The 14,059-nt window shown below is 39.3% G+C and overlaps 1 protein-coding gene across 1 annotated transcript; it reads left to right on the plus strand.

The window, feature by feature from the left end:
- Positions 1-4,454: 4,454 nt before the first annotated feature.
- On the plus strand, positions 4,455-4,907 carry LOC117029062 (60S ribosomal protein L21-like). The gene has a single exon (XM_033118046.1). The coding sequence runs from the start codon at positions 4,485-4,487 to the stop codon at positions 4,905-4,907; it is 423 nt and encodes a 140-aa protein (XP_032973937.1). The 5' UTR covers positions 4,455-4,484.
- Positions 4,908-14,059: the final 9,152 nt, after the last annotated feature.

Consider the following 14,059-nt stretch of genomic DNA (forward strand, 5'->3'; position numbering starts at 1 on the left):
AAATTTGTCAAGCTTTTCTTCTCAAGAAGATTATCTGGAAAAATTCCACATGAAAGCAAAGGAGTGGAAAAAAATACTAATGTAAACAAAAATTGATAGAAAAATAATAGAATAAAATCTGAAAGGATTAGTATAAATGTTGACATGGTAACACTTTACCCATCACAGCCTCAACAAGCAATATAAAATGTAGATATTATGAAAATCTTGAAAATATGTCATTTTCCTTTCCCTTAATGTGTATAAACCAGGGGTGTCCAAACTGCGGCCCGCAATCCATTCTTAATTGGCCCGCAGCAAATTCCAAAAATATATTTAGTTTACTTAAATAAACCAGGTGAGGCAATACGTACTTCACCTTGAGTGAGTGGCCCGGCTGTTTGTGTGTTTTACCGCATATGGCCCTTGGTGAAAAACGTTGAAGAAAGTTTGGACACCCCTGGTATAAACTCAAGCAGAAACTCAGTTCACGTCTTTCCCAATTAATGCGTATTAAAGCCTATGAACATTCTTTCTACCAATAGAAATTTGCAACTTTTTATTCAATAAAAAAATAAAACTCTCTTTGTTCAGGTTCAGAACCAAGATATTTATCAAGACCCATGGAGAAGAATGTAAACTGAGGGTGCATGGGGGTACAATGTAGCCAGCATAGCATTGAAGCAACACTGTGGTGCTGTGCTCCTTCTCTTGGATATTTTTACTCTTCTATAACTGGCAACTTGACTCTTCGTTTTTTTTTATGTGCATCGTCTTGCACTTGCAGCCAGATCCCAATCCTTTGAAAAGAAATGAAACTTGCTTAGCAATTGAAATCTAACCTCCTATGTTTCCAACCCTGCTTCTCACTGCCAGTGACTGGTCCTTCACTGGCAAGTTGATCTTGATTATTCCTTGCTCCGTTGTCTTGCTAGTGTTCATCCAATGTCCTATAACCCAAGCTCTTATTACTCTTATCATACTGGCTCTGCTGAAAAAGTGAAAACCTTCATATGACAAAAAAGGCATAATTGGGAAAATGTTATCATCTGTACAAGAGACCTTTGCACAAAATAGACTTTCAGAATTCTGGTGTGAATGCCAATGAAAAATTGATGGAAAAGTATACATGGAAAATGCTGCATTTAGTTTGTTGCAGAACAAACTAACTCTGCATTCTTTTAGATTTTCATTTATCTAGGTGAAGTTCTTATATAATATCCATGTTGTGTTCATATTTTGATTCAGTCAACATTTATCAGGCATTTTCCATAAGCCAGTCAGTGTTCAAATGGCTTTTCATGCATTATGCCTTTAAAAAATATGTCCATATGCCTATAGAATGCACAAAGGTAGTTTTATAATATAATGGGTAAGGAAACAGAGATTCAGCGGTTAGTTGAGCTGCTCAAGGTCGTATAGCTAGTAAGCAGCAGAACCACAATTAAAGTTCTCTTCCAGATCCCAGGGCCAAGGCTATTTCTATTTTACCACAACATTCTGTATAAGTATGCATTGAGAAGTATATAACAATAAAATGTGTCCTGTCTGCATATGTAATTTCCCTTATTTGATGAAGTTATGAGGTTAGCCACATTCAGCCTCAAAAATCTAGAAAGATTTCTTCTTTTAATAGGAATAAATTTCTACAGCCTATAGAAAAGTAAAAGCTAAAATAGCATAATGGAAATATAATAATGTATTAGGATTTAGGCAGTAGGTTGGAAGTAATGAGAATTGTCATCTCCATAGAGGAAGTACAGCTCTCTTTCAAGCATAATATTTCTACCTGAACATCACTCTCAGGTGCCATACCTTTCTCCTGAGTCGGTTAAGCTTTAGATCTCTGAGGAAATATAGTTGAAGTTATGCCAAAATTGAATGAAGTCAGAGGGGTAAGTGGGATAAAAAAGAGTCACAAGATAAATAACTCCTCACCCCCATGTTTGCTTCTGTTCATACTGGAGTAATATTTATTGAAATTGCACTATATGCTAGATGTTGTTCTAGACACTTAAAATCAGTGTTTGAATTTAATTTTCATAATTTGAAAGACAGCTAGTTCCTCCTCCTTCATCATCATCATCATCATCCCTGTCATAGTTTTGTGTCAGCTTAGCTAGGTTATAGTACCTAGTTTTTCACTTACGAGGTCAGACAATCAAGTTCGCAAACCTGTTGCAATGATGTTGCTAAACTCTTTTTGATATCACAGGGATTATTCATTATGAATTTATACCAACTGGACAAATAGTGAACCAAGTTTACTATTTGGAAGTGCTGGAAACGCTGCCTGAAAAAGTTAGACGAAAACGACCTGAACTTTTCGTCAACAATTCATGGCTCTTGCATCACGACAATGCACCAGCTCACAGGGCACTGTCTGTGAGGGAGTTTTTAGCCAGTAAACAAATCACTGTATTGGAATACCTTCCCTATTCATCTGATCTGGCCCCCAATGACTTCTTTCTTTGTCTGAAGATAAATGAAATATTGAAAAGAAGACATTTTGATGATATTCAGGACATCAAGGGTATGACAACGGCTCTGATGGCCATTCCAGAAAACGAGTTCCAAAATCGCTTTGAAGGGTGGACTAGGCGCTGGCATCAGTGCATAGCTCCCCAAGGGGAGCACTTCAAAGGTGACCATAGTGATATTCACCAATGAGGTATGTAGCACTTTTTCTAGGATGATTTGGCGAACTTAATTGTCCGACTTTGTATTTAGGTGTTGCTGTGAATGTACATTTAGATGTGGTTGTTTATCACGCACAATCATTTGACTTTAAGTAAAAGAGATTACCTTGATAATGTTGTTGGGCTTCTTCCAATCAGTTGAAAGGCTTTGAGAGCAAACCTGAGAACTCCCTGAAGAAGAAATTCTGCCTCAAGATTGCAGCATCAGCTCCTGCCCAGGAGTTTCCAGACTAATGGCCTGCTCTATGGATTTCAGACTTACCAGCCCCAATAATTGCACCAGCCTATTCCCTGAAATAAATCTCTTAGGGTATAGGTTTGTGTGCATGTGCACGCGCGCGCACGTGTGTGTGTGTGTGTGTCTGTCTATCTATATTATTGCTTTTGTTTCTCTGGAGAATTCTGACTGATCCAATTTCCATCTTAAAAATGATAAAACTAAGCCTGAGATTTTAGGTGATGTGCTTAAGACTGCATGTCCATTAGTGTGGAGGTCCAGAAAGGAACCCACATTTTCTCACTGTTAAGTTCTGTCCCCTTTATGTGTGCCTGTTATTTTATTTCTTTATTTCTCTTTCTACTTTCTCTAGCTTTAAAGCTGCTTGGTCGCTCTAGAATAAGAGCGCTTACACATATGCTTATACATATCAGGGCTGTTGGCGAAAGTTGAAGGCGTCTTTTGCCTAAGCACAGAACCTGATTTGCTGACACATGGTGTGTATACAAGCAAATGACTCCCACATACAGTGTGCTTCCAGGGAAGCCCTTGGCTAAAGAGGATGTTCAGTGAGTGGCTGCAGACAATCTAGCAGATAGCATAGCTAACATAGGGACTCCCAAAATACTACCAACATTTATGAATAGTTACCTGTGAGAGGTGTTGTGCTAGAAACTAACAACAGCAGAGTTTAGAAAGAGGGCATAATAGGACTGCCGCATTCTAGAGGCAAATTAGCTCCATTGCTACTGGCTGGCTTTAAAGACAGGAGATGTTGTGGCTGCTCACTCACGTGAAGCACGTAGAAATACACAAGGAAGATTTATTAAAGTAAGAGGAGGGTTGGCTGGGCAGTCTGATGGAGACTACTGTGTAGAGTCTTCGTTTCATCTGAAGTTTTATATTTTCCAACCAGGATGTACATTGCTTTGGCCTGTAGTGGAATTTTCTATTGAGTTCAGATTTGTTTGGATGGGGGAAGGTGCCTTCAAACTGGTTATCTCAACCTTTGCATATGTTATGTAGATTTAAGTTGGAGCCAGGAGTAGATCCCATACAGATGCAAAACCTTTCCCAAGTCACAGGGCCAGCACTGGGGGGAAGTAAATAGAAACACTGAAACTGGTCTGCATAGTAAATGTGTAGTAAACAGTCATTAAAGTTTGGTGGAAAGAAGGCAAAGAGAAACAAACTTTCTAAAAGTCCCAAGTTAAATTACCTGTTAAATTGAATTATACCAGAGGTCCAAATCTCAAAATAGAAGATTTAGTGCCACCGTTACAATCCCACCTGTCTCATCAAGAGACAGGGAATTAGATCACACTTCTGCGCTTGCTGGCTAAGTTTCATCGATGAAATCACTCCATCTTGATGATATTTAATTTACTCATCTGTGATTTAGGGATTATCACAAAACCCACTTCATGAGATGAAATCGATATAAAAGGTTCTGTTAGCTAAAGCATTATACAAACTAGAATCATAATTATCAATAGTTAAGCATATCTTTCCTCTTGCTGTGTTCACAGAACTGAACTATAAATAAATTGTAGTCGGCCGGGACCGCCATCTTCCAGTAATTCGTCAAAATGACCAACACAAAGGGAAAGAGGAGAGGCACCCGCTATACGTTCTCTAGGCCTTTTAGAAAACATGGAGTTGTTCCTTTGGCCACATACATGCGAATCTACAAGAAAGGTGATATTGTAGACATCAAGGGAATGGGCACTGTTCAAAAAGGAATGCCCCACAAATGTCACCACAGCAAAACGGGAAGGGTCTACAATGTTACTCAGCATGCGGATGGCATTGTTGTAAACAAACAAGTCAAGGGCAAGATTCTTACCAAGAGAATTAATGTTCGCATTGAGCATATTAAGCACTCTAAGAGCCGAGATAGCTTCCTGAAACAGGTGGAGGAAAATGATCAGAAAAAGAAGGAAGCCAAAGAGAAAGGTACCTGGGTTCAAGTGAAACGCCAGCCTGCCCCACCCAGAGAACACACTCTGTGAGAACCAATGGAAAGGAGCCTGAGCTGCTGGAACCCATTCCCTATGAATTCATGGCATAAGTGGAAAAAAATAAAAGACCTCTGTAAAAATATTTCTCTTAATTGAGGAGTGTGGCGTCCCCTCCCCCAAAGAAATATTTAAAGAAAAAATAAAAAAATAAAAAAATAAATTGTAGATAATGCAAAGAAAGCATGGTAGTTACCCCTGTCCCTGGAAAGCATTCATTTTATGAATGAGGGATAAACGCATGAGACACTGAGAATGATAAGCCAGATGTATATTTGTGTCTAAGAATTGTTTCCTTCAACATTCACAACAGGTAAGATGGCATCTTACTTGGAACACAATTATGACAGTGATGCAGCAGCTAAATATACAAAGAGTGTGTGACATTTTGGTACACATTGTCCCTACTAGGACCTGGGTAGGTCTTATACAAATGTAATGATAGGCCCTATACTGTCACCAGCTGTGTTGTACGGTCCCAAATTGTGGTCTTCCCTCTAGCCCACCATTTTACAAGCTCATATAGACGTGAATAATGATTTACTGTATTTTACATACAAAAAATCTACATATTGAATTACTATAACAGTGTGACACACAGTGTGCTCGCATTTCCAAATATGTTCTCTAATTTTACCCTCTCAAAAGCCTTAAAAGCTACAACACAGAGATGTTAAATCATCTTTTACAGATAAGGTATCTAGGACACAAAAAGGAAAACAGACTTGTTCAATTATGTTGAATCTTGGAATTGAATCTTACATATCTCTGACTCCAAAATGTGTGCTCTTTTCCCTTACATAAATTATGAGCATGGTGCTGTGGTAGCATAGTCTCAAACTTCCAGAGAGAAAAGTGTTCTTCCAGAATTTCTAAGGAAAGCTTTCATTTTATAGATGAGCGAACGGAAGCCTCAAGATGGGAAAGGATTTTCTTTAGGTCACTTGGAAAGTAACAGCTTCAGAACAACACAGTATAGAACTGGAATATATAATTAATCAATATTTTAACAATGACTGGTGTGCGTTAGAATTTGATGACGTGATTGACGTGATGAGTAAATGCCAAAAACAGCAGTTTGGCAATAAGAGCTATAGAAGTAGGTCTGAAGTTGAATCCTAAGATGGGTGAACCTGGACCAGAAGAGCAGTGTTTAACTCAAGTGCAGGATAGCTAGTTCTGGAGAAAATTAATTCTGAGCCGCTGAGCTACACTAACTAGTTTCAAATTCCAGATTCACTATTTCATTCATATATATATTCATCAACTTAATCAAGAATTGTGGAATGCCAAGTATGTATCAGAAAATATTCTAGATGCTCTAGAAATACCAGTGGGTATAACAGATAAAAATCCCTGCCGATGTGGAGCGTAAATTCCAGTGGAGAAGACATGCGAATAAACAATATATACAGCACTTAAGTAAATTCTATAGCTCACTAGAAGGTAATTAACGCTATGGAGGAAAAATAGAACAGGTTAAGAATGATTGTGAGTATAGGGAAATAATGTATAATTTTTTTTTTAAACTTCAATATTTATTAAGTTTCCACAGTGTGTTCAGCCCTGAAATATCAAACTCTGTTAACCAGAATGAGCCTAGAGAATGCAGTACTAAGATAAATTTCTATTTCCTTTTACAGAATTGATTTTTTTTTACTAAATTTATTGGGGTGACAATTGTTAGTAAAATTACATAGATTTCAGGTGTGCAATTCTGTATCACATCATCTCTAAATTACATTATGTGTTCACCATCCAGAGTCAGTTCTCCTTCCATCACCACATATTTAATAATGTATAATTTTAAACAGAGTGATTGGGTAGTCTTCATAGAGAAGTTGACATTTTAAAAAAAAGAAAACATGAAGGTAGTGAGGCAGTAACCCAGGCATATACCAGAAGGAGATACATTGTGGACACAGCCAACACCGAGTGACAATGCTGTGAGGTTAGATAATGGCTGGCGTATCTGAGAAACAGTGGGGAGAACAATTTGCCTAGAGCGAAGTAGAGAAAGGGGAGAGAAGAAAGTGAAGAGCTCAAAGAAGTAATGGGGTTCCGATGGAAGATCATTATACGGCATTGTAAGGATATTATATTTTACTCTGAAAGAAATAGGGAGTCTTTGGAGGATTTTGAACAAAGGGATGGTAGTCTGTGTCTTACATTTTAGCAAGATCACTCTGGCTGCTCTGTTGGGTAAACTAAATGGGGATAAAGGGTGGAATCAAGAACATCCGTCAGGAGGCTAACACAGTCATCCAGAGAAAAGACAATGGTGGCTTGGATCAGAGAGGTAGCTACGGAAGAGTCAAGAAGTGGTATAATTTGGATAAATTTTAAAGACAGCACAAAGAATTTTTTGACAGATTAAATGTGGGATGTATGCGAAGACGGATGGATAATGAATTTTGAGGATTTGGGTCCAAGCAAATACAGTGAAGCTGCCATTAATTGAATTGGGTAAGGCTGTGAGTGAAGTTGGTTTTGAAAAGAAAACTATGAACTTTATTTTGCAAAGGTCAAGTCTGACATATTTATTGATCATCCACATGGAGACAGATATAGGCAGGCAGTTGACTATAGGTGTGTGGAGTTGAAGGAAGAGGTATGGCTTGCAGATATACATTTAGGAGTCCGCAGTATACAGATGGTATTTAAAGCTGTGGAATTGTATGAGATCATCTAAAGAGGGAGTGTAGAGGAGAAGTGGTTCAAGAACTGGGTCCTCGGGTATTCCAACATTAAAAGGGAAGGTACTGAAGAGAAACCAGTTAAAGGAGACTGAGATGCACGGACACTCAGGTAGGAATAAAACCAGGAGATTGTTATGTTCTGGAAGTTAAGTGAAAAAAGTATTTCTAGGAGTTTATAGTGATCAATTGTGTCAAATACCAATGTTAGGTCAAGTAAGACGAGGACTGAAAATGGACCATTGGATTTAGCCATGTAGAGCTCATTTGTGACCTTGAAATAGCAATTGTCCGTGAAGTTGTAGGTAATACCTAACTACACTGAATTTGGGAGAGAATGGTGACAGAAGAATTGGAGTTGGTCAGTGATTGTAGACAGCCCTGCTGGAGGAGTTTTTCTCTAAATAGCAGCAGGGAACTGGGGCAATAACTAAAAGAAAAGGAAGAGTCAAAAGTTTGTGTTTATTTGTTTGGTTGTTTTGAGAATGAGAGAAATGATAGCATGTTTTCTCCTGCTGAGAATGATCCAGGAGAGAGGGGAAATGTAAGAAAAAGGTGAGAATTGCTGGCGTTGGTACACTGGAGGTGACAGGAGATGGGATGTCTCAAACAAGTAGACGCTGACCTCAGGATCACAGTGAGTTTAACCATAGAAGTCGCATGTTAGGGGTACATGGTAATAGGATATGGATGAATCGATGCGGTGGATAAAATATGTGCTTGCACTTTGAACTTGAGTCATGTAACCTCTCTGTGATGTTTAACTGTATGTGTCAATTGGACTGGGCAGGATGCTTAGATAGCTGGTAAAACACACGCTGGGTGTGTCTCTGAGAGTGTTTCTGGAAGAGACGAGCATTTGAATCAGTAGATTGAGTAAAGAAATCACCCCCATCAATGTGGATGGGCATCAGCCACTCCACAGAACCTCTGAATAAAACAACAAGGTGGAGGAAGGGAGAATTCACTGTCTTGGAGCTGAGACGTCCATCTTCTCCTGCCCTCAGACATCAGTGCTCCTGGTTCCCGAGCTTTTGATTCAGGGACTTACACCATCAGTCATCTTATTCCCAGGCCTTCAGACTCAGACTGAATTACACCGAATTACAGACTGAATTACACTGGTTTTGCTGATTCTCCAGCTTGCAGACAGAAGATTTTAGGACTTCTCAGCCTCTATGACCATATATGCCAATTCTGAAATTAAATCTCTTCTCTCTCAATCTCTCCTCTCCATATCTTCTATTTCTCTAAAGAGCCCTATATACTCTCTAAGCCACAATTCCCTCCTCTGTAACATGTAGGAAATAGTGGTCTGCCTATTAAAATTTGTGTTATGACTTAAAAATAATGTAGTGCATGTAAAATACTTAGTATGCTGCCTGATCCACAGTAAAGCACTCTGTAAATGTTAGCTGTTAATTTTTAATAGCATAGTTTCTGGAATCAGATATCCTGAGATCAAATACCATGGATTGCATTACTTGACTTCTCTTGGACTTATTTTACACATCTGTAAAATGGGAATAATAACAATGCTTACTTTATGAGAACAATGAGATAACACATAAACGAAGCATAGCACAGTAATGATGCTGGCCTTACTGAAAATCTCTATGACTAGAACAACAAAATGCACGCTTTATTCATGATGGTCTAGAAAGAAGCAAGGAAAGACGGGCAGGAGGAAGCACAAAGTTTGACTCTGTAAGGGTCAAGGATCAAAATATCTTCTATTTTGAGATTTAAACCTCTAGTGTAAATGGATTTAACAGTGTAGTTTAGCTGGGGGCTTTTTGAAAGTTTTTCTTTGCTTCCCTCCCCTCCTGCCAAACCTTAATGACTCTTCATACCAGTTTCAGTGGTTCTGTTTGCTCCAGACCAGTCTCAGTGGTTCTGTTTACTGCAGACCATTGCATACCAGGCTCAATGACCTGTTTCTCAAGGAAACCTCCAGGACACTGACTTAAGTTTTTACATCTGCGTAAGATACACTTCTATCCCTGAAACAACCCAGCCTCTGGGAAGCACCTATTTCCAGGAATTTCCGGACCAACTCTTCCTTTCCTTTGTTCTGGCTCTCCTTGCTTGCCTATAAAATCTTCTGACCTATCTAGAAATGGGGAGATGGCCTTTGGACAGAAGTCCACCATCCCCCCAGAATGCTGGTTTTTTTAATAAGCCTGATTTTTTTTTTTAAAGTTTATTGGAGTGACAATGGTTAGTAAAGTTACATAGGTTTCAGGTGTACAATTCTGCAATACATCACATGGTGTGTTCAACACCCAGAGTCAGTTCTCCTTCCATCACCATATATCTGATCCCCCTTACCCTCTTCTACCACCCCCCGGCCTCCTCCCCTCTGGTAACCACTAAACTATTGTCTATGTCTATGAGTTTTTTAAACCTGCTTTTCTTTCCACCAACCTCACCTCTCCAGTTTTGGTTTTCGTCCGGTGAGCAGCCAGCCCGTTAGCATGGTAACAACTCCATTTAATTCACTCCCTGGTCTTGGGAAAAATCAATTAACTTTTGCGAAATGAGGACATTATCATGCATATTTCCTGTCCTTTATTGTGATTTTAGAATATTTTTAGACAATATAGGGAAAACACAAGACCCAACCAAACACTATGTGCTACCACTGCTATCTGGATTTTAAAAATGCCCATGTGTGGACAGACTAACATTAAAACTCACGTACCATTTCCCAGGATACCAAAATAGTATAAATGTAATCAGTTTGTAAAAGGAAGATGGGAAAAGGGACTATGCTTTTGACCAGAAATTTTGCCCGAGGAAGAAACTACATTGCCCATCTTCTGCACAACATCTAAAAGAACATATTGTAGGTGATAAATATCACGTAAACCACCCTCGCCCTCAAAATATCGTAAATTATCAATACTGATCATTTCAACTGGATATAGGCATTCAGCTGGGTAACTATTCTGTCCCATTTTAGGTTCTAGGTCCCGTTTTAGGCTCTAGAATACAAACTACCAGGTAAAAGAGACTGAAGACAAATCAAACTCTAAGTCATTACAATAAGTGTGAAAATTAAGGTATGCACAAAGAAAGAAGATGGAGAACATAAGCAGTAACTTCAAGTATATTTGTTCTTTCTACCATTTTCTTTCTGAAAACAATGTTGTTTCCTGAGTGTACACTTTTGTTCCTAGAATTTGAGCTCCTTTTGGGTAAGGACTATTACTTTTTGTTCTTTGTTCCCCTAGTACCTGGCACAGAGTCGATTCTCACTGTCTACTTCAAGAAGGGAGGAAGGGATGAAGGAAGGGGGGAAATAGAGAGGGAAAGTTGATTGCAGATAAAAGGTGTGGGACTGTTCACAGATAAATCAAAGAGCTTGCATATTTTGTGCAGTTGTTTTTCAGCAAGAGGCCACAAATGGGCTATTTCAGAACTGTTTTGTGTATATTGAGCTCCATTTTTGCAAAATAACTTGGTTTGGCTGAAAGACTGTGGCTTCTGTACATATGCAAATAGGAACAAATATGAACAGGAACTTTTTATTGTAATAACAATTCAAAGTGACACACCAGCATCTGGATGCAAATTTCTCCAGCTGCATGGCTCACTCTTTATTATAAGCAAAATAATCATTTCAGCCATGGAACTGAGCCTGAGGAGTGGATAGAGACTGGTGGAACACCAGAGGATCGGCTAATGACCATCGCTCTGAATCTATGAGCAGGAAAGAGAAATTTCTTATGTGAAAGCAGTGTAGTGGAAAAACATGCTCTTGGAGTCAAACAGACATGGTACTGAGCCCTGAATTTACCACTTACTATCCGGGTCACCTTGTGCAAACTATATAATCTTGCTGAGCCCCAGTTTCCTCATCTGCAAGCTGAGAAGAAGTATGACATTTACCTCAAAGGATTGCTGAGTATTGAATAAAATAATGCATGAAGGAGATTAGCAATAGGCCCAGTCCAAATGTATCCAGGGCAGTATAAGTGGTAGCTGCTACCTAGTAGGCTTAAAAAGGTAGATACTCAAACAGGATGGACTACAAGTTATATGAAGGTAAACCTGTTTTTGGTTCACTATAATACCACAACACAACATAGGAAATTGAAAGAGTTGAATGACTGGGCCAGCCTGGTGGTTCAGGCGGTTGGAGCTCCATGCTCCTAACTCCGAAGGCTGCCGTTTCGATTCCCACATGGGCCAGTGGGCTCTCAACCACAAGGTTGCCAGTTCAATTCCTCGAGTCCCGCAAGGGATGGTGGGCAGCGCCTCCTGCAACTAAGATTGAACACGGCACCTTGAGCTGAGCTGCCGCTGACCTCCCGAATGGCTCAGTTGGCTGGAGCACGGCCTCTCAACCACAAGGTTGCCGGTTCGACTCCCGCAAGGGATGGTGGGCAGCGCCCCCTGCAACTAAGATTGAACACGGCACCTTGAGCTGAGCTGCCTCCCGGATGGCTCAGTTGGTTGGAGCGCATCCTCTCAACCACAAGGTTGCCGGTTCGACTCCCGCAAGGGATGGTGGGCTGTGCCCCCTGCAACTAGCAAGGGCAACTGGACCTGGAGCTGAGCTGCGCCCTCCACAACTAAGACTGAAAGGACAACAACTTGAAGCTGAACGGCACCCTCCACAAGTAATATTGAAGGGACAACAACTTGACTTGGAAAAAAGTCCTGGAAGTACACACTGTTCCCCAATAAAGTCCTGTTCCTCTTCCCCAATAAAATCTTAAAAAAAATAAAGACTTGAATGACTGATACTGTTAAAATTTCCCTGTTAACCACATGCCTCCATGTCTTCAATAACTCTTGCATTTCCAGTACAATATATGATTTAATTATCTTTGAAAGATAATATTGCACAGTGGCTTGGTCCCTTCAGGGCTACACTACTAGTGTTATCTGAACCAGCAGGGATTTTTACCTTAGCTCTGGCATTTATATATCCCTCAGTTTCCTCATCGCTTCAGTTTATTTTTTTATTAAATTTATTGAGGTGACATTGGTTAATAAAATTATATAGGCTTCAATTGCACACTTCTATAATATGTTATGTGTATATTGCATTGTTTGTTCACCACCCAAAATCAAATCTCATTCTGTCACCATATATTTGACCCCTCTCACCTTCTGGGAACCGTTAAACTGCTGTCTGTGTCTATGAGCTTTTGTTTGTCTTGTTTGTTTGTTGCTTTCAGTTTTATATCCCACATGTGTGAAATCATATGGTTTTTAGTTTTTCTATCAGACTTATTTCACTTAGCATGATAATCTAAGATCCATCCATGATGTTGCAAATGGAAGTATTTCACCTTTTCTTATGGCCGAGTAATATTCCATTGTATTGATGTACCATCTCTTTTTTATCCAATCATCTATTGAAGGACATTTGGTTGTTTCCTTGTCGTGGCCACTGTGCATAATGCTGCAACGAACATAGTGGTGTGTGTGTCTGTGTGTGTGTGTGTGTGTGTGTGTGTGTGTGTGTATGTATGTATAAAGGTTTTAAACTTTTTTGAGTAGACACCCAAAAGAGGGATTGCTGGGTCTATATATGAACTTCTTCTTTTTATAGATTCCAAATGTCTGCAATTTCATGTGATTCAGATTAATACAAAATAAGGATAAAGTATTTTCCTCATAAACAGACGGTGCCAAAAAAAAAGTATATGCATTTTACAAAAGGAAAACTATTAAAAATGTAATACTCAATATATACTGATAACAAAAGATGAACACAAGTCACGTCTGACTTCTGCTATTACAAGAGGTGCTCAAAGTGGTTACCATCAGCGTCCAGACACTTCTGATTACGGTGAACTACTGCTTGAGCAACGTTTACCAAATGTCCACTTGTGTACATTTTTTGGCACCCCCTGTGTGTGTGTGTGTGTGTGTGTGTGTGTATATATATATATATATATATATATATATATATAATTTTTGCTATCATTATCATTATTCTTTGACAAAAACGGTTTAAGTAATTTAAATACTAGATCCAAAAAGAAGATATGGTGGAAAGTATGATGTGTCATCGAGACATTCCTATATAGAAATTCTGATGCAGGGCTATCCAAGTGTTATACTGAGGCCCTTCCATGTATGCTAAGATATTGATCCCCCAGCCCTGAAGATTGCCAGGCCAGGATTAAAGAGGCCCGGGCTCCCACATTGGCCATCCCTGGCCATAACCAGTGTGCTCAGTTTACCATAGTGTTAGCATTCCTTATAAATATCACTTTCTCTATATGGCCTGAGGTGAAAAGTTTGGGAACCTCTAGTTTGCAGCATGAGCCTTGTACTATGGCAGATCTAGTTGTGAATCAGTTGTCTGTCCAGGGCAGGATACATAATTTGTGGGGCCTAATGCAAAATGAAAATGAGGGACATCCTTTAATGTACATTAAAGGTGTTCAAATAGAAAACATTTACCTTCTCTCTGTAATCTCTTCC

The sequence above is a fragment of the Rhinolophus ferrumequinum genome, chromosome X (assembly GCF_004115265.2).
Source record: "Rhinolophus ferrumequinum isolate MPI-CBG mRhiFer1 chromosome X, mRhiFer1_v1.p, whole genome shotgun sequence".
Taxonomy (NCBI): Eukaryota; Metazoa; Chordata; class Mammalia; order Chiroptera; family Rhinolophidae; genus Rhinolophus; species Rhinolophus ferrumequinum.

Coding starts and splice junctions, on each gene's coding strand:
- LOC117029062 (XM_033118046.1), top strand. CDS start 4,485: ATGACCAACACAAAGGGAAAGAGGAGAGGCACCCGCTATACGTTCTCT.